This window comes from Physeter macrocephalus, chromosome 12 (assembly GCF_002837175.3).
Source record: "Physeter macrocephalus isolate SW-GA chromosome 12, ASM283717v5, whole genome shotgun sequence".
Classification (NCBI taxonomy): Eukaryota; Metazoa; Chordata; class Mammalia; order Artiodactyla; family Physeteridae; genus Physeter; species Physeter macrocephalus.
In genome coordinates, this window is record NC_041225.1 from 40,037,496 (window position 1) to 40,065,233 (window position 27,738).

Below are 27,738 nucleotides of genomic sequence, written 5' to 3' on the forward strand. Positions count from 1 at the left end.
ATCTCATGAGACATTTTTGTGGGAATGTGAAGAGTATCAAACTTAGGAGTCAGAAAGGTGAAATGTATGAGCTACTCATGGTGAAGTTGCTTATTTTAAAAAACAGGGATAAACATTCATCTTTCAGTGTTACCTCTATGTGAATTTCAGAATCAAATATACTAAGTAACCTAGTTTTTCTCCAGCACTAGCAGAAGGAAAAAAATTAACTTTTAAAGGCAAAGAGTTTGCGTATATTTACTAGGATATTTAACTGTTATGTGACAACAGATTTCCCTCTAATGGAAAATGATCCCTTAACAATAACAACATTTTCCCCTTCCTTGGTGGAAATAATTGGGATTAATATATTATGACTGTTCTTCAGTTAAAAAGTCTAAGGCCTGTGTCCTTTCCCAGAAGACAAACCTGCTTTGAATGAAGTAGTAATCAGAAGCTGTGATGGTCCACATACCCACCCCAGGGACAGGAACAGTGCCCAGTTCGGTCCACTGAGCTTGGCTATGGCTATTCTCAAAGTACTAAAAAACCCTGGCAGTCTGAGTTTATTGTAATAGAAAATGTTGGGTTTCACCTACCAAAAAAGGATAACAGATTTTTAAGAAAAAACAATAAATATTTAAGAGATTTATTAAAGCATCTTATCACAAAGATGGAAACACATACAAAATTAGAAACATGCAACCATCATCTTCCACAGTCAAGTTAAAATGTTATATATTTTTCCTGTTTTCGGAGCTGAAAACTTCAGATCTTATACCGAACTCGCTCACCCTGAATATTTCATTCATCCTTCCTGGAAGTATCCAGGGTGGCAAGTAACCAAAATGCAAACTATTATATAAAGAAAGTGCAGTTAAAAAAGAATACGTGTAGAGAATGCCCGCTTCCCACCCACCCCCCAATCAAAGGCAAACAATGGCACTTTGCTCTTGCTTAACCTAGATTGTCTTCAAAAACTATTAAAATGTAATACACTTAACAATGACAAAATCTGACTTTTAATAGCTATCCAAAAAGCTTGTTAGTGTTTAAACAAAGGAAAATGTACTTTATATCCAACAAGTTTAAAGAGCCCTGTATTGCAGCATTTTGTAAAATAAACAAGACAAAAAGCTGGTATAGGGTTTATTGACAAAGGCAGAATTTCTTCAGGCAGGTATGTAAGGAGGTGGTGGTTCCTTTTCAGGCATCTTCACTGCCATTTCATAGGTTGGCAAAACATACTGAAGAAAGACAAAAAATTATATTAGACTTAATTCTCCTTTAAAATTCTATCTGAATAATTCAGCTTTCAGAATGAATACCTTTAATAGGGGCATATAAACCTACGGAAGAGCTGAAGAAACCATTAGCTAAGTATACTTCACCCCTGAGTACACCTGACCCTTGAGCAATGTGGGCATTAGGGTGCCGACACTCTGCACAGTTGAAAATCCACATATAACTTCTAGGTGGCCCTCCGTATCTGCAGTGCCACATCTGCGGATTCAACGTAGACTGTATAGTGCTGTAGTATTTACCACTGAAAAACATCTACATATTAGTGGACCCTCGCAGTTCAAACCCATGTTGTCCGAGGGTCAACTATAGCTCCTTAGAGTAGAGATGACTAATAACCTGGAGCTTTTACACGCAGGTGAGATGTCTGATCCAAGATCACTAGAGATGGATGATGGAAGGAGGGAGGGCAGACAAAATTTTGCTTCTGAACTGACCCTCAGGCCACCAGGACGCCTTGACAGGAGGTATGTGCTGCCACCCTCCCCTCGCTCCACTGTGGCTGATAAAGCAGCAGTGCCAAGTACACCTCAGGAACTTAGGATCTCGGTGAAGGGTCCCGCTGAACCATGCTAAAGGAACACTCCATTATGAGGCTGTATTTCATCAGAATCTATAGGCAAAGGATCAAGTACTTGTGTCTTCTGCTCTAAGGTAAAGGGCACATCTATGTAGAAGAGTGGCATATTTAAGCTAAGTGACTCCAATGTGACAGGCTGGCCCTACATGGGTCACATATACTTTACATGCTGGAAACCTGGGAAAACAGTACAGCAGCAACTAGAGGGCCTGAGAGGTAGGCCTCCCAACAGACTCATGGAATCCACTGCATTCATCTCCCCACAGGAAAATCAGCGATCCCTTTGGATCATATGGATGTTTTTGGAAAGCAACACAAGCTTCAGCTGATGGTACCCTATCCTCAGAAGTTCCAGAAGCCAAGAGCCTGGCATCGCTCACACTGCTGTTCCCTGTCTGATCTCCCCCTCAAAATGTAACACTTGGAGACCGATTATGAATCAAACCTATCGGCCAAACAGAATGAGATGGGCAGTGCAGGGTGCCTCTAGCCCATGTACCCAGGATTCCAAGTGGGAAAGGCTGAAACTTGTAGATACAAGCTATCCACAAGTTTAGGATTATCCCTAAACCATAGTTATGGCATTGAAGAGAAAGTCAAGATCCAGGTTCTTCTCTTTGGAATAACTGATAAAGGCTAGTGAAGATTTAATATTGTAAAGGATCATTCACCTGTGGAGGTGCTTCAAAGGCAGGGTACACAGCAATCTCTGGCATGTTTCTGTTGTTGATATATTTATAACAGTTCCAAACACAGTTGATTAGATAAGCCTAAAAGAATACAAACAAAATTTACATATGTGCGAAACTCAACAGACCACCTGCTCTAAAATTAAGGTGACTTATAATGCTCCCCCCACATTTTCTCCACAGAGAAGGGAACTGGCATCCACTTGGACCTAGCACAGGCCAGGCGCTTTCCCTACCTGCCCTCACTTAAATGTCACAGGTTTTATTACCGCTGTTTTACAGAGAAACCAGAGTTTGGGGTTCCAATTCAAGTGTGACAACCACTGTGCGGCAGAAGAAATTCTATTTCTGAACCTTGGAAATTTTAACAGATTTTCAATCCAAATAATGAACCACATCCAAAAACACAATGATGTTCCTTCGGAAGAATCCTGGCATTTCTAACCACTGCCTGGAAACAAGAGGGAGGACATTCCCTGGCAGCTATCTCTACCACTACATGAGAATGAGGAGAACTGTAAGGAGACACAGCAACAACAAGGGTTTAGATGGACAGTGTCACAGTCCAAATGGCCCCCCAAATATTTAGTGAGCAACTCACCTTAAAAATGATGAACAAGGCAAAGAATACAAGGACAATGAACAGGAGGCAGCTGGAGTCCAAAGCCAGGAGGTCATCTTTATAGGGAAAATCAGGCTATAAAAACAAAGGGGGGTGGGGAATGAATAGGCAGAGCAGAAAGGACTTTTAGAGAAGGGAAACTATTCTGTTATGATATCACAATGGTGAGTACATGTCATTATACACTTGTCCAAATCCCCAGAATGCACAACACCAAAAGTGACCTCTAATGTAAACCACGGACTTTGAGTGATAATGATGTATCAGTGCAGGTTCATCAACTGGAACAAATATCCACTGTGGTTCAGAATATGGACTGTGAGGGAGGCTGGGTGGGCAGGAGGGGGTATATGGGAACTCTGTACTTTCTGTTCAATTTTGCTATGAACCTAAAACTGCTCTAAAAATAAAGTTTATTAATTAAACATATACACACACACTTATAATTCAGCCATGGCACCTGTATTTTGTGATAACCTAGAAAGCATCTTAAGAATACAAACAAAAGGCACCTAAATCAGAACTGATATTCTAATAAAAACTTACAAACAGAATTTAACTCAAAATGCTTTTTAAGCCTCATCATCATTAATGCATGCTATTGATCACTTAAAATATACGTTTGAATACCTAGAATACTCCTTAGAGTCTACACTGAGCTCATTTTCTCTTTACTCTTCACTATTTTACATTTTCCTGGCCTTTGGGAACACAATGTCTCCTGTACATGACCCCAGATTTGTCCCTGGGTCACTAAGTCAGGAGGTGCTGAGATTTACCTAAGTTTCATGGGCCATTCAGTCCTACATGGGGAAAATGATTTTTAAAAGCCAAGTGTCAGCAATTCCCTGGTGGTCCAGTGGTTAGAACTCCGTGCTTCCACTGCGGTGGCCGGGGTTCCATCCCTGGTCGGGGAACTAAGATCCCACAAGCCTCACGGCGTGGCCAAAAAAAAAAAAAGCCTATTGTCAGTCTCAATGCTCATCAGAAAGGGGCCAAAAGAAGGCACGTCCCTGGTTATGAAGCCAGACAAGCTTATACTATTTACTGGACACATAAAATGTTCTGCTGAGAAAGATCAGCTGTATTTACTCAAATATTTCTTTAGCATTTACTGTGTGCAAGGCAATGAGCTAGGTTCAAGGAGAAGGGCATTACAAACTAATTTAGGATTTACAAGCTGGCCAACAGAGAAAGCATCTTCCAGTATGGGACACCAAGTGAATAACAGAACAGAGAAACCACTGGGGTTCTGCCAAAGGAATAGTAAATTCCTTTTGATGTTCTTCTATGAAGTTCATTTAATCTTTTAAAACTTGTAACTGTTTTTAGTGGAAACATCAACACAAAGGCCCAAATAATTTTACATTTTCATAAAAAAAGCACACAGAAATCCCAAGGACCAGAAGAAAATCGTATCCACACACCAACCCCAAACCCTAGCTACAAAGTGTCTCCTTGGAACAAAACTGTTCTTTAAGCCTTCATCTATAAATAAGAAAAGGACAAAAACTGAATGGGACCAGCTCCTGGGGGAATGCTATAAATTTTATTCAGAAGGCTTGCAAATTTTCAGCCAAGGACTACATGATCAGAGAGAACTATGCTCAGGAAGCTGCTGACCATGGCTGACCAGGCCAGCAGGCCCTGCCCCAGGGCCACCTCTCTCCAGCCCCATCACATGCTGCTCCCACCACGTCTGCCGGGCCACCACGGTCACCTTTGAGTTCCCTGACTATGCCATGTTCCTTCCTGCGTCAAGGTGTCTCTTTTACCTGGAACTTTCTTCTGTACTTTTCCTATCTGAAGTCCTACTCAGACTCTTGAGTGCAATTCAAAGCTCACTTCCCAACCCAGGTGTGGTATCTGTGTGATACCCACTCACAAAGCAACCGACACTTTTACTTCACCATTTTTATCACAATTTTAATTCATAATCATCAACTTCCCAATTCTTTCACTAGAAAGTAAGTTTTCACTGATGTAGCCCTAGGACTGAGCAGAGTGCCTTGCACATAGGAAGCCATCAACAAATGTTTCTTGAACGAACGAATAATAAATTTGTGGTATGCAAAATGGACTATCTGAAGTGGGTTTCGAGAAAATTCCCAAAAGACAGCATTTTTGAAATAAACTTCCATTTATCTAGATCCTATACCTCCATCCAGACCTTACTTCAGCCCACAGTGTTCCCTGCCTCTCCATCCCATGTCATTAACTTATGGTCATTTACTGCTGTCATGGGACAGCCCTAGCTTATTATCACAAATGAGATCTTCATGTCTTGACTCCCCAAATACATGCTTTGCCCCTTGAAGAGAAGGAAGTTATGTTTCTATTTATACCATTCACTAACAGTTTGCCTAGAATAGAGTGAAGGCTATAGAAGGCACTCAAATATTTGCTACAGATGCTTGCAGACAGAAAGCTGCAACTCCAACGAGTGCCAAATACAGCCGAATTACTATATTTTTCATATACCCAAAACAAAAGTTGAACTACTCCTGAAGTTCTATGATATCCATCTTTAGGGACTTTTAATATTGGATTATCCACATGGTATGGCAAGAAGATATTCTATTTTCATCTTTTTGGTTTCAACATGGTCATTAAGAGTAGGAATGACAACTGCTTGAAAACACTTTAAAAAATAAACAGGGGAGGTTAAAATAAAAATAGTGCCCAAAAGCTGACTCTGAATTTCAATGAATGAAAAAAAAGTTTAATTAGCATATACACACTTACTAACTGATCCAGATATTCTTTGATTCTTGGCAAGTAAGTGAGAGAACTGATAGCAACCAGGCAGCTGAGAACGAAGTCAAAAAGCCGGTAACAGAAGAACGGAATCAGCCAACCCACTTGATACTGAAGGAAAGAAACAGCAACCACAACATCACATCACATATATGCAATGACTGGGTACCATTCAGTACAACTCAGAACTCTAAAAGTTAAAATCATAGAATACTTACAGAAATTGCTCCATATACCAGCATTGAACTGATGATAAACATAAGAACAGAGACGGCAAAAAGAACACAGGCATTATCTAAGAAAACAAAAACAAGAATCTAATTAAGTTACTTATATAACAAAAAGAATAAAACTCTTTATGACAAAATAATGTTATTAAGTAATGAAGTCTGAGAAATCCATGCCTTTTTCTTGTTTGTTAAACGGCCACAACTCACTGCCACTTATTTAGGATGGCACATGAAGCAGATACTCTGCCAGCGACAGATCTCTGCCCAGAGTCTAACTTCTGAAGATGTGAAATAGATAATTATAATTCATTGTGGCAAGTGCTACAACAGAAGCAGAAACCATTAGTTTTGCCTGTAGAATCAGGGAAAAATATGAAAGAAATGGTATAAGTTGGGTCTTGTGAGATAAGCAGGGTTCGACTGGAGCAAAAGGCTGGTATTTGCTTAAGAGACAGATGTATTAAACACAGAGTTATACAGATGCCCCCAACTGCCTTAGATAAAATACACAGCCTGAAATTCAAGGTTCTCCCTTAATCCCCCACCCCCATTTCAACACCCAAAATCCCTGCTCCGCATCCCTTCAACCATGGCTTCTCTGCTACATCCTGGTCTATTTTCTTCTTTTCTTCCTCAACCCTTCCTCAGATTGCTGCCTTTTTCTACATTAATCCATGTTCACTAAATTTTCTCACAAAGCACTCATGTAATCTCAAACAAAACAAAAACAAACCAAAAAAGCACCCACACTTGACTTGATGAGTTTCTCAGCACAAATCTAAAGCTGATTCTCTGACTCTGGCTAGTTAAGAACCTGAAAGGCACTAATAATGATGAATGATTAGACTAACTGCTGAATGTTCACACTACTGGATGTTAGGTATCATCCTGTCACTTGGCAATGCAAACAGCATCAATATCTGGCACTAAAGTAAGTAAGAATAGCCCTCTTTAAATTTTCCTAGAGGATATAGGATAGCTAAATGTTAAGGACTTAAAGAACTTCCCTGCTGCAGCACACAAAATGGCACTCAAAGGGAAGAATTCAAATATAAACAAACTTGAAAGCAAAATTTATCATTCAAACAATCAGCTTTCAAAAATCTGTTACTGGAAGACTAGGAGTTGATTTTTACTTCTTAAAGTATCGGAATAATTAAAGTGAAGTTCAAGGTCTTCCGCTGCAGCAACGAATAGCAAAACAGAAGAGAGATGGGGTGGGGGCGGGGGGGAACACATTTCATGCCTGGAACAAGGGACACTCCAGTATGTGTGAACCAATAAGGCAAACAAAATATGAGAGGCTAGATGCCAGAGAAGAACCTCAGGTTCCCACCCACCACTACATTCAGCACCTCCTTTGGGAGGCCCCAAGTGTTCACCCATCTCCAAAGTGAGTATAAATAAGGATAAATTCATATTTGAAAAACAGCTTGCATATGCTGCAGAAGTATTTCCTATAAACTGAGTGTCACATTCTATTTGGCTGATTAAAAATAACTAATCACAAACCTCATTTAAAAAAATCAGTTATCAGGCCAATGATTAGAAATTAACTTACCTCTGCAATACTGGGTCTGTGGGAAAGTAAAATTTTACCTTCCAAAGAAACACCAACTACCATATGACCAAGAACTATGTGTTTTTTTTTTATATTCGCTCAATAACAGGGCTTCGGTAGAATGTAATCAACAAAAATATGATAATGAATAGATGTGATTTTCTCTACAGCAGCAACAAGACTCAAGCAACATGCAACGAGTCTGTGACTTCTTCCCTGCAGCGCTAACAAGAGTCAGTTGTACAGACCTACGAAAATCTCAATAACCGTAAATCTTTTTCTACACCTCAATTTTAAGAGAAACACACGTGACAAGGGAAAATGCTGACATCAGCAGATTCAGTAAAATTTTACAGACTACAGTAAAATTTTATAAATGCCAAAAAATCATCACTGGAAGCTAAAGTTTTATTTATTGTTCTATTCTGGCTTTTAAATAAAAACAGATTACTCAGAAGAAAAAAAATCAAATGCCAGAAAGTATGTTTCTGTATGTTCTTGGTATTTCTGCTATCAATTTGACAACAAAATTAAAGGATTATACTGTATTTGGAAATACAATCAGGAAACTCATTAAAAAAAAAAAAACCACTTTAAAAACACAGTATGAACAACTGTTAGTGTTATCATACTACAATGTATAACAGATGGCCAGAAACCTCTACTTGGCTCCTAAAATAGGTTAGCCCTGAGGACAATGAATCATTTGAATGACTAACCAAATTTTTTTTAAAAAACTTCATTAATGGATCAGAGAAGATCATAATGTACAGAAGCACAGAACTCTATGATAAAAGCTAATCTAAAGAGATCCTACAATATAAATACAACACACATGTGAACTGGGAACAGTTTTCTGAAATGAAACTTTTCTGAAGAAGAAATTGTTCACACTAAAAAGTCTGAAGCATAATTTTCTGTTCAAATATTAAATGTTTAACATAATTTTAATATAAAATTAAACCTGTATTTTAGAGAAAGATAAATAATGAAAAATACTGCTATCAGGGAATAAACAGGTTTAAAAAGGTAATTTCCATGAACATTCATTCCATGAATGTTCTAGGAGTACTCTATTTTTAACGCCAATGTCAAATCTTCATCTAAACAATAAAAATATATTAAGAATTGAGACCCTGGGCAAAAGATACCACCAAATATGAAAATAATTCACATTTTATATTTTACTGTAAGATTTTTGCTCCATGAGCAAATCCATCCTCTACTACAACTTGTCAGCTGACCCTCAAAGGCTCAGTCTTTTTTGTAATTCCTTCTCCCCTCCTCTCTCCACAGTACCCTAATGTATACAATACACATTTCTCAAAAATCTTCTAGCAGTCTATTACATTTTCTGGCTACAAATGCTCAATTATAATTTTTGAAAAACCTACAAAAACATTTTGTGCCTCAGCAAATATAATAACAAACATAATTTAATCAATCTTTCTCTAAGTTAACTGTACGTGTGTAATTAGCAGGAGATATGTTCAACTAAAAACATACCAGCCATTCTCTCGGACGAATAGTAATTGCCAATGACTTCATACTGAATGTTGACAGCTGGCATTGAGTTTGGATGTGTTACTTCCACAGTCAGCAAAATGGCCATCAACAGGTTGACCACCTGGGAAAGATAACATTTTATCAATCACACTACTAAGCAGCGAGTGAGCAGTCCTCAGCACAATCTTTAGATGTCTTCCCCTATTTAACATTGTTTTCCCTGAAGTAACAGAGACACAAAAAGGGGACTACCTGTGAGACAAAATACACAATACCATTTTAAGAATACTTTAAAGTAAATATTTCATAAAGTGAAAGTACAATCATTTCAGAGAAAAGATGTCTGACTGATCCTGTGTCAATATAACAGAATAAGGCACAACAATGAAAAATGAGAGATCATCACAAATTGTTCATTTGAATCACATATTTATTCATATCCCAGACTCAGAATTTCCAGATTTGAAGAAGCTAATCAGATAAATATAATTTCCATGGGCTAAGTACATAATGATCCATCAGATAAGCCTAGAGGCCCTCCAGTTATCTCCTGTCCAGTGATAGGGAACTATAAACTCTTAAGCTACACTCAAATGCTTAAAAAGATTTTGACTGTGCCATTTAACTTTCACCTATTCGTCTTAATTCTACAGTTTGAGATAATTTGCTACCCCTTCTGAATAAGTGCTCCTCTGACACCTAAGGGCAGCCAACATATGCCTCCAAATATTGTCTTTTCTAGAATAAACACTCAGGTATTTAAACCAGTTTTCTAACCAGCATATTTTCCAGCTAGCTCACTAGTTCCTCTTTGCTCCCCTCCATACACACGTTCCAGTTTGTTCAACATACTATTAAAATGAGAGAAGATCAGCCTGATCACAACACATCGGGATCTCAGTTCCCATATCCTAGGCTAACAAATTTCAATTAACGCAGCCTGAAACGGCACTGGCCGCATAAATCTTTTGAATGTCACGTGAGTGACTCCCGAAAACTCCCAGTTCTTTTTCACATTTGATCCTGCTAAGCTACCACCTGTATCTACCTGTAGAGTTGGATTCAGAGGCCCAAGCATAAGACCTTATATATATTTGCAATCAAATTTCATCTTATTAACATTCTTGCCTATCAAGATTTTCTCCATCTAGATTCTGACACCCTGCGGATGGACTTACTCTCTCTCAGCTTCCTGCATTTGAAAATATAATCATCATGTAATGAGAATCTCCAACTAAGTCATAAGCAAAAGAACAGGGCTGATGACAAAGCTGCCAGACAGAGGCTGTTCTCTTCCCATCAGCCAGCAACCTTTGAATAAAAGTCTTTATCTAGTCCAGAGAAACATCTTGAGACTTTGTCAAACATCTTGCTGAAACCCCATCACTGGTATCTGGTGAATTTTCTTAGTCTACCAGGGTGTAACTCCAATTCAAAAAGGAAATTCTCTAAGGCCTCTAGTTGTTAGTGAATTGCACAGTTATCCCAGGAAGCACCACTTCCTTTAAGTGATCAAAACAATCCTAATGATTTGAGGATTGGAGTAGGTTTCCCTATCTAAAGTTCACAGAATGTGTCTTCCTTCCCTTTGTGAACATTTGATACTTTCAAGGGATATCGGAGCTTTACCAACAGTGTTTTAAACAATCTCTATTATGTAGCTCTCTCCTGTCCACCCTGAATGATAACACAGCTTATAAGCTGAAGGTATTTCACATTCTATAAGACATGCAGCCCAAGTTTTATCTTTAAATAAGACAAACAATGTCACAATACCTAATTCAGAATCAACTGATATTTCTGACTATATACCATAAATAAGTAAATTCACATATATTACTTCACTTATTCGTCACAACAATCTTGTGAAGTAAATATTACTTACGCCCATTTGCAGATGGGTAAACTAAGGTTCAGCAAAGTGAAATAACTTGTGTTAAGTTCACTGAGCTGAAAAGTTAGGATACAAATCTGGTTCTTTTTAAGGCATCCTTCTTCTTACCACTATAGGATTACTTATAACCATTCCTAAGCAACCCTTGTTTTGAGTTCGTTCCAAAGTAAACCATTATTTAAGGCTATAAAATGTTTATACTTTACCCTCTAAATAAATATGTTCAGTAACATGCCTTTTTCCTTGCATTGCTCAAAAGCAAGGTAGTTTATCCTTCAATGCTTGAAAGGTCTTACAAGGGACAATCGTATTTGCAAGGTGACTCCCCAGTTGAAGGCTGATTTTTTTTTTTTTGCCCATTTTTATTGCAATGGGTTTTGGACAGTATATGTGGTGTATGAGTATGAGTTAATACAATCACGTGAATTAATTATTGAACAATAAGATATATCTACTAAAACACTGTATATTCTGTGTATGGAAATGAGTTCGAAATCAATTCACCAAACTCTTCTTTGCTAAGCACAATATGGTCATAGTTTAAAAGCTCTGCACTATATAGAAAAACACTTTCATGTCAAGAAAAACATGCAAACTCAATTACTAAGTGAAGGAAATGACACAACAAAAATATTTAGGAGTTTAATTTTCCCTTCTTAAATATCTGTATCACATATAGGATTTATAAAAATCTCTTTTCTTCGCTTCCATGGGTAAGTCACAGACTCACCCATTATTATCATCTAGTATTAGTGACACTTCAAATTTCTTTTCACTGTGAGTCATACCCCTGAATATTAAACAAAATAAATATAGGTCTAATCAAAAGGACCAAGAAATGGTAAAATAAATTCAGCACTATTTCATTAAATGCTCAAACAATTTTTTAAATCTTCACTGAATTAATTATATTTCATTAGCACCCCAACTTAACATTTTAAAGTACTAATCTGTGATCTTAAAAGATCTTAAAAGATACATCACTGAGCACCTATCCTGTGCTCATATTTAGGCCCTATCCTATTTACTTTTGATTACAGTTGATATTTCTACTAAGTTCCATGTAGCGTTTTTCAAAACACACATAAAACTTTATAGTTTTGTACTATAAAACTGCTATGAAGAGAGCAACTATATACAAACAATTCCAGAATATTTATTCCTGATTCATTTTTCCCTTTTACTGCATTCACGAAAGAAAATTAGTAAAAATGTAATTAAAATAATGATCAACTTCTAAACCTAGTAATATGGAGAGGTATAGAATGCAGCAAATATGTCAACAGCATGGGCAATGGACACACCAATGTAGGAGCGGTATTGTATTTAGTGAGATAAACAATGTGGTTTGTGTTATAAGCCTAGTGCACACTTTATATAAGTAAACATACAGCAACTGAAGACCAGATGTGTTAGATTTCACTTGTTTCAAAGGAATAGTATCAGATCCTTGGAAGCACTCAGCCTGGGGAGAGTAATTCCTCTTTGCTTCTCATTTCATGGCCACACCCGTCCCAGAAGACCCTTGAGGACCGGTTTTGTTTGTTTTATTTTTTAGTAATTATTCTTTAGTTTTCCCACAGCGTATTTTGCCACAACCCAATATCTGCGAAGACTATAATTAGAACAGTGTTTTAGGGCCACCTGATAAGGATCTCAAGCAAGTCAGAGAGCCGTAATCAGATAGAGACCAAAATGGACTATCTTTTAAAATGTTGTTAAATGTATATATAGTTAAATGTATGTATACAGTTATTGTTTACCATTACATGCGGTTACAAATGAGTTATTCCTACTATTTTTGGAGGAGATAATTCATTTAATAAATGTCTAATAAGTACTTCAAATGCTCTAGTAAGTTACTATTAAACACACAGTTTATAGAGAAAGGCATATCATCTTCCTCCCTCACGGAGGACATCTTGTTGCAGGGGGTAAAAATTTTTAAAAAGATAATCATACTAATGTATAATTAGTACTATTTAATAAGTACATACAAGAGGTATGCAGTAACTTTTCCAGGTACACAGTGAGGAAACCAGATCCCTCTGGCTGGTAGTCGAGAAAGCTTCATCATGAAAACAACTGAACTATTAAAAAACTAACTGTATACAGGAAAACGTAGGAAGAACACTCTTTGACATAAACCACAGCAAGATCTTTTCTGACCCACCTCCTAGAGTAATGGAAATAAAAACAAACAAATGGGACCTAATGAAACTTAAAAGGTTTTGCAGAGCAAAGGAAACTAAAAACAAGACCAAAAGACAACCCTCAGAATGGGAGAAAATATTTGCAAATCAAAACTACAATGAGGTATCACCTCACATTGGTTGGAATGGGCATCATCAGAAGATCTACAAACAATAAATGCTGGAGAGGGTGTGGAGAAAAGGGAACCCTCTTGCACTGTTGGTGGGAATGTAAATTGATACAGCCACTATGGAGAACAGTAGGGAGGTTCCTCAAAAAACTAAAACTATAATTACCATACAACCCAGCAATCTCACTACTGGACATATACCCTGAGAAAAACCATAATTCAAAAAGACACAGGCACCCCAACGTTCACTGCAGCACTATTTACAATAGCCAGGTAATGGAAGCAACCTAAACGCCCACTGACAGACAAATGGATAAAGATGTGGTACATTTATACAATGGAATACTACTCAGCCATAAAAAGGACTGAAATTGGGTCATTTGTGGAGACAGGGATGGACCCAGACACTGTCATACAGAGTGAAGTAAGTCAGAAAGAGAAAAACAAATATCGTATATTAACGCATATATGTGGAATCTAGAAAAATGGCACAGATGAACCAGTCTACAAGGCAGAAATGGAGACACAGGTGTAGAAAACAAATATATGGACACCAAGGGGGGAAAATGGGGGGTTGGGGGTGGGATGAATCGGAAGATTGGGATTGACATATATACACTAATGTGTATAAAATAGATAACTAATAAGAACCTGCTGTATAGCACAGGGAACTCCACTGTACAGTAGAAACTAACACAACATTGTAAAACAACTATACCCCAATTAAAAAAATAATAAATAACTGGAATTGGCAAAATGGTTGTTAATGGTTGAAGCTGTATGGTAAGTAAATGAAAGGTTTTTATACTATTTCATTATTTTTGTGTATTTGAGATTTTTCTCAATAAAGTTTTTAAAAAGTGACTTGGGGGAGAGCATTTTGGAGAGCAGGAATAGCATATTCAAAGGCACTGAGGCAAAAAAAAGAAAAAGGTATTTGAGGAAAGATACTAACTTTGAAATATACACAAGCTATACTTATTTAAAGGAGTCGGGGGTGAGGACTGGAAAGGAACACAGCTTGAGGGAGCCTGTCTTCACTTCTACCCCAGCTACCTAACTTTTAGACTGTTTATGGTGAAGACACTCATGAAAAATTAGCCATATATTAAATCTTTCCAAGACCTAAAATTATAACAAATGCTCAAAATGTCTTCTTGTAGTACACCATTAACCATGAAAGAGGACACCCCTGCAGCAGACTTTTAAGCTCATTTTCAATCGTTCAATAAGTATCTGAACTTATACCACATAAGAAACTGTTGTTTAAAATCACGTGGCTTCAAATTTTTCAATAAATGATAGAAAAAACAATTTATGAACGTCAGAGTTTAAACTGGAGCTCATTCTGAAATTGCATATTACTTAAACGAGGTATTAAGCCAGGCATGCTTCTTTCTACTGGCTCTGGCTTCTCTGTGTCCTACTGCACTACTTAATACCATACAATTAATCCTTTACTATACAGTGTGCAATAGCCTAACATGGGACCAGTAGAGGCAGTTCTAGAAGGCAATGACACTGTATCAGATACAAAGTCGTTGCTACAGTGTCTGCACCCAGCAGGAGGGAGGACTGAACCCCTAGGTTCCAAACAGCACAGGGCAATCTAAAGAGAACCATAGGGGCTTCCCTGGTGGCGCAGTGGTTGCGCGTCTGCCTGCCGATGCAGGGAAACCGGGTTCGCGCCCCGGTCTGGGCATACCACAAAAAAAATAAATAAATAAATAAATAAAAAAATAAAGAGAACCATATTCTCCCACCTGGAACTGAGGAGGAAGAGGATCCTGACAAGGTACTTGGAGAGGGAAGTGACATTCCAGTTCACTCACTCCCATATTATTTCTCTTAGTAAAGAAGCTTCTGGCAAAAAAATGCACTGTTCAGACAACTCCTCTTTGTGTCTTGGTGATCTTGTTTTCTGAATGTTACATGTCTCCCCAACTAGACAGATATTGTGTCTTTATACTCCCAGGATCCTGAAGCCACACTTTTTAAAGTCACCAATACAATTACAATACTGTAATCCACAAAACCAATGGCCGGGCTTCCCTGGTGGCACAGTGGTTGAGAGTCCGCCTGACGATACAGGGGACACGGGTTCGTGCCCCGGTCCGGGAAGATCCCCCATGCCGCAGAGCGGCTAGGCCCATGAGCCACGGCCGCTGAGCCTGGGCGTCCAGAGCCTGTGCTCCGCAACGGGAGAGGCCACAACAGTGAGAGGCCCGCGTACCGCCAAAAAAAACAAAAAACAAAAAAAACAAACAAAAAAACAACCAATGGCCTTTTCCAGTTCTTAACGTAATTTGAATCTGATATTACTGATCACCTTCTCCTTCTCCCTTGACTCTGTACCATTAAGTTTCACTTTTGTATCTTTGCTCCAAAGTTCTTTTCAATACCATCAGTATCTTAATGGCAGATGCCATGGCCAAGACAAGAAACACTTGAGAGCCTCTGTGTGGCAGCTAATAGGAACACAAAAGACGAATAACACGTCTCTGTGATTTATTCTTTTTGTATGTGCACCACAGCAATTTACGTTGTAGATAATCAATATGTCTTAAAACAGATTAACTGATGCAAGCAGCTTATAATATTCTACTAACCAGAGAAATCCATGCAAAGAAAGAACAGCTACGGCATCTTTTTATAAAACTAAAGCACGCAAAAAGGATGCTATGCAAAATGTTTTCACATCAAGTCCTTCCAGTAGGAAACAGATTTACAACTCCCTGTTCCCTATTTTGGGAGAATAAATGCCCTTACTAAAGTTCTTCTCTCTGCATTTTGAGTTTCATGGTTTATAACTCCTACTTTTCCTTGCTATTCCCTTAATTTTTATGAGCTGAGCCCATAGCATCAAAAAAAATCTGCTGGAAAGAAATACAGCCAATTACATTCGGATGGTTGAAACTGAGATGGTGCTTATTTTCTTCTCGAGGAGTTAGAAATCCTTTGTTCTGTGAATGGAGGGAAGGATATGAGAAGAAAACAGGAAGAGTAAGTTTGCAGGTTGAGTCCCAGGCTGCTGAGCTCTTTCTCAATTAAGTAGGAGGGAAGGTCATCTTCTAGGGATGAGGGAAGCAGGGTTGACTAAGAGGCCTGAGGACCCTAAAGATTTGAATTATTCATTTAGGGAAGGCAGAGCTAAGGACAAACAAAAGATACTGAAGACCCAGACCCTTAGCAAAATGAAGAAATAAAAAGTTAGAAATACAATGCTGCTGTTGCCCTGAACTGATCTATGTCCAGTTTTACAAATCAGTTAAAATACAAAGGGGAGGAGGTGGTCTTCGTGGAGAAATGTGATACAATTATAGCAATAAGATGATGTTTCTGAATATAAAAATAATGGAAATATTAAAATAAGCTTAGAAACAACCCAATAGGCCTACACATTCAAGTTTTGTTGTTTTTAATGTACATTAATGAAGCAAGACTGTAAATAACAACATGGCAATTAGGAATAAAGTGGAGTTCCAGTAGTCCTCTGGGGGTGGGGCATGAAACTGTATCTGCTTAACTGAAGATGATTCTCATCTGGTGTTTGCCAAACGGTGATGATTTCGATCAAACCTCTGGATTGGGAAGAAATGAGAATAGAGAAAGGCAAAAAGATATGTCTGTGATAAAGCTTTTCCTTTTTCGCAGTTCACAGACGTTATCAGAAACTGCAATATCACTAATGCCACAACCTCCCAAACCAAAAACAAAAATTAAAAAAAATCACAAAGTCATTAGCGAACATGACCAAGTCGGCAATATGAGAACTTTGTCAAATCTGTAAAGTCATCATAACCTAAAACTACCTAAACAGAAGCACACATTTACAAGTCACAAATTAGATTCAACGTATATGGATACTGGAGATGGTGATAAGAAATCACAAAGGTATTACTAGTGAACCACCAATCAATAACACTGTCAACTTGGTTGACATCGAATTACATAGATCTTGGCCCCCAGGGAATGCTAGCATATGTGACCAAAACGGAGTAAGCCCTCAACAAAGGTCTCAAAACCGGAATAGGTCTGTTATGAAAAGCGTCTCAAGAGCACGGGATGGGGGAGTGAGGGGATCTACTGCATTAGGAAAAGGCAAATCGAGTGTATGTAAATCCTGGCAAATGGTATTACCTCCAAGCGTACTTCCAGACTCACAACAGAGGCCTTTCTGCCTACATCACAAACACACTGTAACAAATAAGGTCCAGGAACCACAGACAACTGCGTTAAAAATGGATATGTCGCCTTCCCTTCAGGCAAGAAGTAATGTTAAAACTAGGCTGCATTTATCAAGGTGCATTCCTAATTGTTTCGCAGGGAAAAAAAAAAAAAATTCCAGGAAGCACTGGGGGAAGGGAGAGTTCTTTCAGGTCACGGAAGCACACAAAAAGATCCCGAAACCTGGTCATTTCCCGAACTCCCCAAACCAAAACCTAGCACCCTCTTCCCACCGCCCACTCCCCACGCCCCCCTGCAGCGCTTCTGCTTTTCCCAGTCCCGCCTTCCTCCTCTTACTCTCGCCCCAAAACCATCTCCCTATTCCCACCCACCACCACTCCGATTCCGGGACACAAGTCTGCCCCCTCAAAGTTAGAGGCCCCTAAAAAGAAGGTCCCCCACGCCTTCCCGCCCCACCCCCTCCCAGTGGATCCTCCCTTTCGGACGCCCCCCCTTCCCGCTCCTGGCACATTCCCCCCAGCGCCCCTACCCTCCCGCCTCGCCAGCCCTTACCATGTACCAGGTCCCCAGGATGATCGTCCCGGTGCGGACATGGCAACAGCCGCAGCACCGGGTGCTGTAGAACCGGTCGCTGCGGCTCCGCTTGAAAGTCATGGACACCATTGGGAATCTGGCGGGCCTCGTTCTTGGCCAGGGCCCTGACAAACGCCTTCCGCCCAGGGGTTGAACCCAGATAACTCCGTCACTGTCCAAAATCAAACGACGCGTTTTCTAGTCCGCCCCCGACCCGGGCCCCAGCCAGAACCTTCGCACCTGCGCACTGAAGGCCCAGCGCTGCTCTCGCGCGAGCTCCGTTTACCATTTTCCTCCACCTTCCCCGCACACAGGCCAATGGAAGAGCGGAAAGCTAGGGGGACCCGGCCCTTGATTGGAAAAACTTGGAGATTGACAAGATCTCACGGCCAATCAGAACCGCAACTCGCCTTAGCGCGAAGGGATTCCCTGCCTCTTACTTGAGGGCGATGGGTGGCTCATAGGCCTCGGGTAGTTCGAATCGAGGGGACGCGGGTGGTTGGTTCAGCATCCCCGAGATGAGAGCGGCAAGAAGAGAGGCATTTAATGGGAAAAAAAAGAGGGTCGAGATGGAGTAGGTGGCAGAAACAGGGAACGAAGGACTTTCCTGAATGACGTCTGCCACGCACTACCTCGGAGGCGACACGGGACCACGACTGCTCAAGTGTGTTTTGCGCGTAGCTCAATTATGGGGCCGGCCAGGGGCGGTGCCCGAGGGAAAGGGGGCGGGGCTAATCCCTGCTCTAGGGCCTTCCCCGCTAAGGGAATCGGGGATTTACTGAAGGGGCAAAGGGTTAGCTTTCCACTCTCACTCACTCTGACGCCTCTTTGGTGGGAGCAAAGAAATACCATCCAGCCCTGCCAAAGGCAAGTATGAAGCAAAACGGTTGACGAAAATGGAAGCAAAGTAAAGCGGAAGAATTGCTTAGCTGCTGAGTGTTTACAGGTAGAGTGATTTTTATAGGGAAAAATTGTGAAACACGATGCAATGGCCTAAAAGATTCCCGGGTGTTTTCAATGAAAAACCAGCCATAGTCTGGCTCACCTTTCAGGGTATTCTGAACCTATAGGAGCTCTCCATCTTTCTTTGTGGAGCTAGGTGTGGACGAAGAATGTAACCTGCTATTTCAGTAAACAAAGGCTATTGTGGCCGTGGAGCCAATCAGCCTCTGCAGCCACCACAAGTGGCGCATCCTGAGGGGATTCAGGATGGAGAAAAATAGGTTACTGGCCCTAGATGGTTATGGTGCATATCAAAGGAATAATTTTAATAAGCCCAGACTCTTGCGTCTTCCCATACGTGGAAAAACACTAAATTCATTGACCTGAGATATCTGGTTTTCTTTAACAGTAATCATTTGATGTTCGGACTACCTGGAATTTTTTTTGCAAAAACTCCTGTATCTCCTGGCTCCTCTATTACCTTTTTGGAAGAGGCCTTCAGAGCTATCTGAGAGGATGTCTCCTGGGTTTAAACCCTCAGTAAGTACGACAAATAAAACATAATTCTCAACTTACAGCTTGTGTGTATTTTTTTCAGTCAACATCTGTTCAACTCTAAATGTAGGTAACAGATAGCAAGAGGAAGTACTCGTGTCCGTTGAACTTCATATTGAATCCCCCTCCTTGGAAAAAGCCATTTTGCAGCTACTTGTAAGTTCATTTCCCAATCCTGATTTGAACAATGTAAGTGGGTACGTTACAATGTGCTTTAAACCGGTTCTAAGATTTTACTGGTCCTGTCGTTAATTAATGAGTAAACAAAATCTTTGATACATGTTCATTTTGTATTTGTATGAGACATGACTTTTACCTTTTTAAGAAAATATATCGTTTCACTCTTTGGAAAGTACTCTTCCTTTTAGGGAAGAGAAATGCCTTCCCCTCTGCCATTCTTAGCTGAAAACCACAGTGAATTCAGTGTAAAGTTTATTGCATTGGCATGGCTTCAATGAACACTGCCTGAAATTATATATTGATTTGTTGATTATTTATCTCCCCCACTAAAATGTAAATTCTAGAAGAGCAGAGACTTTGTTTACTTCTGCAACACTGAAGGAATTGTCTGTGGACAATTATCCTGGTTTGGATAATACTCTCAAACTATCTAGGAGGCCATAGTTAAGCCAAGCTACACTGAAGAATGGAATGGGGTGGTAGAAGTTTAACTCAGAATGAATTATGATGTTTCTCCACTTGGTAGGGAGAAGACTAATAATACCCACACACACACCAAAAAAAAAAAAAAATTTCCATAGCCTTTACTGTGTTCTATGCATGGACCCCATCACTTTATTTTGAATCATTTAATCCTTAAAGCAACTCTATAAGGCAGCCACTTTTACATAATTTAACTCCACAAAGAAGTTAAATTACATGTCCAAAGTTAGAAGGCCAGTATGTGTCAGAACTTAGATTGAAACCTACCACACCGGTGGTTTCCAATCTTGTGGCACACTGGAATCACCTAAGGATCTTTAGAAACCACTGCTACCTAGCTACTACCCCCAGACATTATGATTTAACTGTTATGGGGTCAGACCTGGGCATTAAAACTCTCCAGGTGATTTTTTTTTCCACTGAAGAATTTACTGGGGCTCTTTGACCTGTGAATATGAGAAGTCTGAGCTTACAGAGCAACGTGGGGTTTCCTAGCTCACTGAGCATGAGCTTTCCTACACAGTCATCAGGATGTACAGGACTAGGGGTGATGACCAACACTGGACAGATGTGGACCCCCTGCCCAGGTGTAGTCGCCTCTCCCTGCCCTCTCTGCCCAACCAGCTATCCCTGGGGCAGAAGACAGCTCTGTGTGCCTCCAGTCATTCTGGAGGATAACTCTGGGTCTGTCCAGGTACGTCTGTGTGTCCTCTGGGACCTGCCAATTGGTAATAACATCTTCCCTGTCCATGCCTAGTTTGCAGTCACCAGCCCTACCTTGTGGCAGCACAAGAATGGACTTGCCTTTCAGAGTGAAGATGACAGAACCAGCTAAATGTTCTTTTTTTAAATTTTTTTTTAATTGGGGTATAGTTGTTTTACAATGTTGTGTTTCTACTGTACAGTGAAATGAATCAGCTATATGTATACATATATCCCCTCTTTTTTGGATTTCCTTCCCATTTAGGTCACCACAAAAGCTCTCCAGGGGATTCTAATGACCAGCATTATGCTATTCTGTCTTGATATAAAATGTGGCAGACAAAAATAAATACAATACGATCAAACAAAAATAATAAGATAGAATAGAAAGATAAGATGGGGGAAAGTTACCTGGTTTATCTAGATGAGCCAAAATCAATCCATATTCCAAATTAAATATATTTAACATGGCATCACATCAGCTCTTAAGGTCTGCTTTCCCTGTGCTAGGACTCTGTGTAGTGGACCATGAGATGGTGGCTAAGTGTCAAACACCAGAGAACATACATACTGTTGATTAAGGGGGAAAAATATGATTATGGAAGTTTTGTCTGAATAATTTTTATCTAATATGCACACCATTTTGGAGGAGAAAATAATTTTAAGGTATTATTAGCAGCTTATCTTTTTTTTTGGTTATTTCTGGGAGAAAATCATATAGAAACATCCACAATAAAAGAAATTAGGGCAAATTTGGAGCTCTTCAAATAGCAAAGTTTAACCTACTTTTCTCTTTTAAATAATGGCTTCAGCTTATTCACTTGCCTTTAGCACCTATTTTTTGAGTTTTGCAATTTATTTATTGAAACCTCATACATACATTGTTTGGCTGTAGAATTCTAAAGTTATATTTTTTTCCAAAAACGTTTTTATCCCATATCACAGAGAAATGATTTATAGCAAAGGAATACATAAGTCACTCAATTTGCTTCTCAGTGTGTTATACAGAATTATTTGCTCATTTGGTAAACATTACCTCATCCACTTCTTCACCTTCTTCATCATAATCATCATCATCATCTTCAATAGCTTCTCCAGTAAAGTATGACACTGATTTTAGGATTATGCGCTCACGTAAAAAGTGACCAATTTCAAAGTCCGCAGCAAGGATAGCTTCAGCAGCGTCATCCAGATCTCCACTCTCAGGAACTTCAGGAGGAGCAAAAAAATTAGAGTCATTAGAAACTGTTTTGGTCACAGTATGAACTGTTCCACGTCCCTTGTGTTTCTGCTTCTTCTTAATGGTTTTCAAAGTGACATTCGTGACATTCTTCCCTTTTTTCCTATCTGTCTGGCACCCTATACAACGCATAATTTCTGGTCCATCAAAAGAAAAAGGATCAGAATCCTCTGGTTCTGACCTCATCCTATATGTCTTTGTCAACTCTTCATTTGTGAATTACTCATTGGGTTCAAAGTGAAATTCTAAGACAAAACTCATAGGCTGACCAGCATCTGAGAACTTCACTTTAATATCTTTCAAGTGCTTCAGAATAGGTTCATCATGTTCCTGAACCATATCACTGAGCAAGTCACCATTCTTAAAACCGGTCAACCAAAATTCAGGAATTCCCTTGGGGTCTTCCTTTTCTTTATCCTTTTTCTCATCTTCAATCTTGGCCTTTTCTTTTAGCTTCTCTGAAATTTCATCTTCCTCATCTGGTTTCCATTCCCATTCTTCTTCTGTAGGTTCATAAATGGCATCAATGATCTCAAATCTCCTATCAAATAGAGGCTTATAGAGAACAGCATACTTTTTTTTTAACATCTTTATTGGAGTATAATTGCTTTACAATGGTGTGTTAGTTTCTGCTTTATAACAAAGAGAATCAGCTATACATATACATATATCCCCATATCTCCTCCCTCTTGCGTCTCCCTCCCACCCTCCCTATCCCACCCCTCTAGGTGGACACAGAGCACCAAGCTGATCTCCCTGTGCTATGCGGCTGCTTCCCACTAGCTATCTATTTTACATTTGACAGTGTATCTATGTCCATGAGAACAGCATACTTTCTTTCAAGATCATGAACTTCCTCATAGAACTTGCTTCTATCTGTGCCCATTTAACTTGAAGGTTTTTGAGAGCCTTCACGCGTTTTTTAACTACCCTAAGCAAACTTTCAATGTATCCTGTTGGTGTTTCTACCAGACCACCAGGTCTTTCTTGAAGGGCTGCAAGAATCTGAGGGTTTTGCATCATCTGAACAGTCAGCTGATGCGCTTTGATTTTTGTTTCTTCACCAGTTTCTTCTTCTACTTCTTCAACATCATCCAAATCTTGACCAAGTTCAGAATGTTCTTTGTTGTCGATGTCTGCCATGTTGTATGAACGCCAAAAATCTCGTCCCCCTTGCGTGGTACCGGGAAGGGTGATGGCGGGGTGTGGGGGGGGAGGGGACAGCCATCTGGTCCCGGCTCGCAGCGTCCTGACGGCGAGCGCTCCTTAGTGCCCGACCGTGTCACGGCCTGATTCCTGCAGCTCTCCGGTCCCCGGTAACCATTTTCTCTCCCCGCCCATTTTTTCCCCCTCAGAACAACAGTTCTTTCCTCTGACTTGACTTTAGCACATCTTTATTGATATACCATGTGACGGGGATACGAGAATGAACAAGGCAAACAATGTGCCTTTCCCCGTAGTTTTTTACAGTCTGGAGGGGAAAGGATAGATAGTCGGCCATCATGGTCACTATGGTAGACACGCTATCTGCTATCACAGGGTAATAAAGGGTGTTATGGGAGCACGGAATAAGAATACCTAACCTATCAGGATAGGTTTCCCAGGGGAAGTGATACCTAAGCTGATAGTAGAAGGAAACTAGGCTGGGGACAGAGAAAGCCTGAACCAAGTCAGAGGCAATACTATGGAAAAAGTGTAGTGGAGAGAGAGGGAGGACAGGGTAGGGGATGTTTGTGTAGCAGAAGTGGTGTCTGCCCTGCCAGGGGCTACTTTACCTAGCATCCGTTTTCCAGCATCCCTTCTATCAAGGTGGCTGTCTGAATAGTTATTACCAATGGAATATGAGCAGAAATGACATGAGTCAAACAGGACCAGGGCTTTTAAGAAGGGTGGGATAGTTCTTCCCATAATATCTTTGCTCTCCTTTTCCTTCTTTCTCCGCTGGCTGAATTCAGAGAACTCTGAGGCCCCGGGGCACGGCAGAGTCACCAGATAGAGCCTGCGCACTTGAATCGCCAAATAAGGGGAAGCCACAAGATAACACTGGATGGTAACACAAATAAGAAATAAATGTTAATGGGATAAATCAATACTGTTTGGGGGTTTGTTTTTTACAGCAGCTAGCATATCCCAATCTGAAAGAAATTTGGTACAATTAGAGAAATGTGGGGTTGGGAGAGGAATGGGAAGAGAAGGGTAAGAGCTGAGGTCAGACAGGAAAGTTTGAACCAGATCAAGAAGACCTGAAAAGTGTAGGGGAAAGTTGGGAAAGGTTTTGGCATGGACCCAAAAGCCAACTGGGTACACTGTCTAACTCACCTTTCTGGATTATCTGATTCTAAAGTCTCTGTGCTTTTCTTTGTCTTTGGAGCTATTTAAAACTCATAAATCATAGGTAACTGTTAGTTCTTTTTATTCAGTAGATATGATTGACGGAGTTGGTGCCAGAAGGGATGAGACTGGGAAACAGAGAGAGGAGTCAAAAATGGTTTCTAGAGTTCTGGCCTGAGCAACTGATTAGGTGCATACTAGCTGGGGTCTGGGAGTGGAAGACAAGGTGTAACTAGGGAATGGGCATGTTGAATTTTTTATGGTTAAAGGGTCTCCAAGAGACTTGTCAACTTAGCAACAGGATAAGTGTGCTTAAAGCTCAAGAGTGAGATATGAGCTGGTGATATTTATGGGAGAGTCATTTTGTAAATGTCACAATTGGGAGAAGGTAAAATGAGAAAAGAATAGGGTCTGACACAGAACCCTGGAAAACACCAACATTTATGGGATGGACAGTGGCAGAGAGAACTTCAGAGGAGAATGAGGCAGAGCTTCTAGAGAATACACGGAAAACAAGAGGAAGTGGTTAATTGGAAGCCAGGAAAGAATTTCTAGCACTAAGAACAATTAACGTATAAAATGCTGTAAGAGGTGAGATGGAGACTGAAAATGCTCGTTGAAATGAACAAGATCTTGGATATCTAATCAAGAGCAATTTTAGTGGAGAGGTAAGGACTGAAGCCAAGCTGCAGTTGACTGAAGAGTAAGAAGTTAGAAAATGGAGACAATGAGGAGAGACCACATTCTCAGGACATTTTGTCAAGGAAGGGGGTAAAGGATGAGAGCTGGAGGGAATTCGAGTCCAGAAAGTTTGTTTTATTTTTCTTTTCCTTTAACATGATGGAAACTTGATTATAGTATATGCTGGTGGGAAGGTGCCAGTAGAGAGGGAGAGATTACAGACAGAAAAGAGAGAATACTTTCGAAAGAGTTTAAAGGAGACCTACATCAATGGGAAGACATCCTTGTTAGTGGATTAGAAAACGATATTGTTGAAATGGAAATACTCCCCAAATTGATGTACAGATTCAGTGCCATTCCAATCTAAATCCCACCTGTGTTTTTCTAGAGAAATTGGCAGGCTAATTCTAAAATGCATGTAGAAATGCAAGGGGGGAGGGATAAATTGGGAGATTGGGATTGACATATACATACTACTCTATATAAAATAGATTACCAATAAGGACCTACTCTATAGCACAGGGAACTCTACTCAGTATTCTGTAATGGCTTATATGGGAAAGGAATCTAAAAAAGAGTGGATATAGGTATATGTATAACTGATTGACTTTGCTGTACACCTGAAACTAACACAATATTGTAAATCAACTATACTCCAATAAAAATTATTTTTAAAAAAAGAAAGAAAAAAAATGCAAGGGACTCAGAATAGCCAAAACATTCTTGCAAAAGAGCAGGGTTAGTGGAGTTCCAGTTTTCACACTTTACTACAAAGCTATATAGTCAGGAGGATGTAGCACTGGTATAAGGCTAGACATGTGGATCAATAGAATAGAATTGCGAGTTCAGAAGTAAACCTTTATATTTATGGTCAATTGATCTTTGATAAAGAAGCCAAGATTTTTTTGGCCGTGCCGTGCAGCTTGTGGGGACCCCGACCAGGGACTGAACCTGCGCCCTCGGCAGTGAAAGCGAAACGCAGAGTCCTAACCACTGGACCTCCAGGGAACTCCCAAGAAGCCAAGATATTTCAATGGGTTAAAAGAGTTTTTTGAACAAGTAGTACAGGAACAACTGGACATCTACACGCAAAACTATGAATTTGGAATTCTGCCTCATACCAAACACAGAAATTAAATCAAAATTGATAAACTCTTGAGTCTTTTAAAGAGAAAATTGGCAAATTAGAAGACTGCAATGATAAATTGAACCAGTACCCAGCACAAAAGAGAGAAAAAATAAGCAGTGATGACATGGAAGGCAGATTAACAACATATAGGAGCAGATTCCAATTCCTATAAAATGGACTATAAAACGGAGATGATAATAATACTTTTCTGGTGCGTACTGTGAGGATTTCATGAGTTTATTCACATTAAGGCTTTCAACAGGGCCTAGTGTCAGCGTTCAATAAATATTAGCTATAATTGATTTGAAATTTATTTGTGTAAGTAGTATGAGGTAGAAAGCTAATGATATTTTTAATATAGACTGTTTAAATTATATTAGCGCCCGGAAAAAGATTTCTTACACCTGCTCTAAGCTTCCCTGCAGATTTTTATTTTTTTTTCTTGTTTTAATATTTCCCTGCAGATTTTTATAATCCCATTTCTACCTCATCCCTACTCCCACCCCAACTAATATTATTTCATTACATGTTATTTTTTTAACATCTTTATTGGAGTATAATTGCTTTACAATGTTGTGTTAGTTTCCACTGTATAACAAAGTGAATCAGCTGTATGCATACATATATCCCCACATCCCTTCCCTCTTGCACCTCCCTCCCTCCCACCCTCCCTATCCCTCCTCTCTACGTGGTCACAAAGCACGGAGCTGATCTCCCTGTGCTATGCAGCTGCTTCCCACTAGCTATCTGTTTTACATTTGGTAGTGTATATGTGTCAATGTTACTTTCTCACTTCGTCCAAGCTTACCCTTCCACCTCCCCATGTCCTCAAGTCCATTCTCTACGTCTGTGTCTTTATGACTGTCCTGCCCCTAGGTTCATCAGAACCATTTTTCTTTTTTAAGATTCCATATATATGTGTTAGCATACGGTGTTTGTTTTTCTCTTTATGACTTACTTCAGTCTGTATGACAGTTTCTAGGTCCATCCACCTCACTACAAATAACTCAATTTCGTTTCTTTTTAGGGTTGAGTAATATTCCATTGTGTATATATGCCACATCTTCTTTATCCATTCATCTGTCGATGGACACTTAGGTTGCTTCCATGTCCTGACAATTATAAATAGTGCTGCAATGAACATTGTGGTACATGTCTGTTTTTGAATTATGGTTTGCTCAGGATATATGCCCAGTAGTGGGATTGCTGGGTCATATGGTAGTTCTATTTTTAGTATTTTAAGGGACCTCCATACTGTTCTCCATAGTGGCTGTATCAATTTACATTCCCA

At 39.7% G+C, this 27,738-nt stretch overlaps 1 protein-coding gene, 1 long non-coding RNA gene and 1 pseudogene across 4 annotated transcripts in view; 1 reads left to right on the top strand and 2 right to left on the bottom strand.

Moving 5' to 3' along the window:
* Window positions 1-612: 612 nt before the first annotated feature.
* Window positions 613-18,459, bottom strand: LAPTM4A (lysosomal protein transmembrane 4 alpha). Its single transcript, XM_007107185.4, has 7 exons — window positions 18,184-18,459; window positions 9,227-9,347; window positions 6,148-6,224; window positions 5,918-6,040; window positions 3,152-3,247; window positions 2,533-2,631; window positions 613-1,226 (listed from the first exon to the last, which is right to left on the bottom strand). Exons 1-7 carry the CDS (start codon window positions 18,292-18,294, stop codon window positions 1,152-1,154), a joined length of 702 nt encoding a protein of 233 aa, XP_007107247.1. The 5' UTR covers window positions 18,295-18,459; the 3' UTR covers window positions 613-1,151.
* Window positions 18,460-18,535: 76 nt separating this feature from the next.
* LOC129392633 (uncharacterized) overlaps window positions 18,536-27,738 on the top strand; it is a 25,656-nt gene continuing 16,453 nt past the window's right edge. The window contains exons 1-4 of one of the 3 annotated variants that reach the window (XR_008618845.1): window positions 18,536-18,868; window positions 19,556-19,686; window positions 19,772-19,857; window positions 24,262-24,356. This is a non-coding gene — a long non-coding RNA (uncharacterized lncRNA). Of the gene's footprint in view, window positions 18,869-18,964; window positions 19,151-19,555; window positions 19,687-19,771; window positions 19,858-24,261; window positions 24,383-27,738 lie in introns of those variants that run through there. The other 2 variants (XR_008618843.1, XR_008618844.1) reach the window with 2 other exon arrangements.
* LOC114487274 (nucleosome assembly protein 1-like 1) lies at window positions 22,036-22,871 on the bottom strand (annotated as a pseudogene).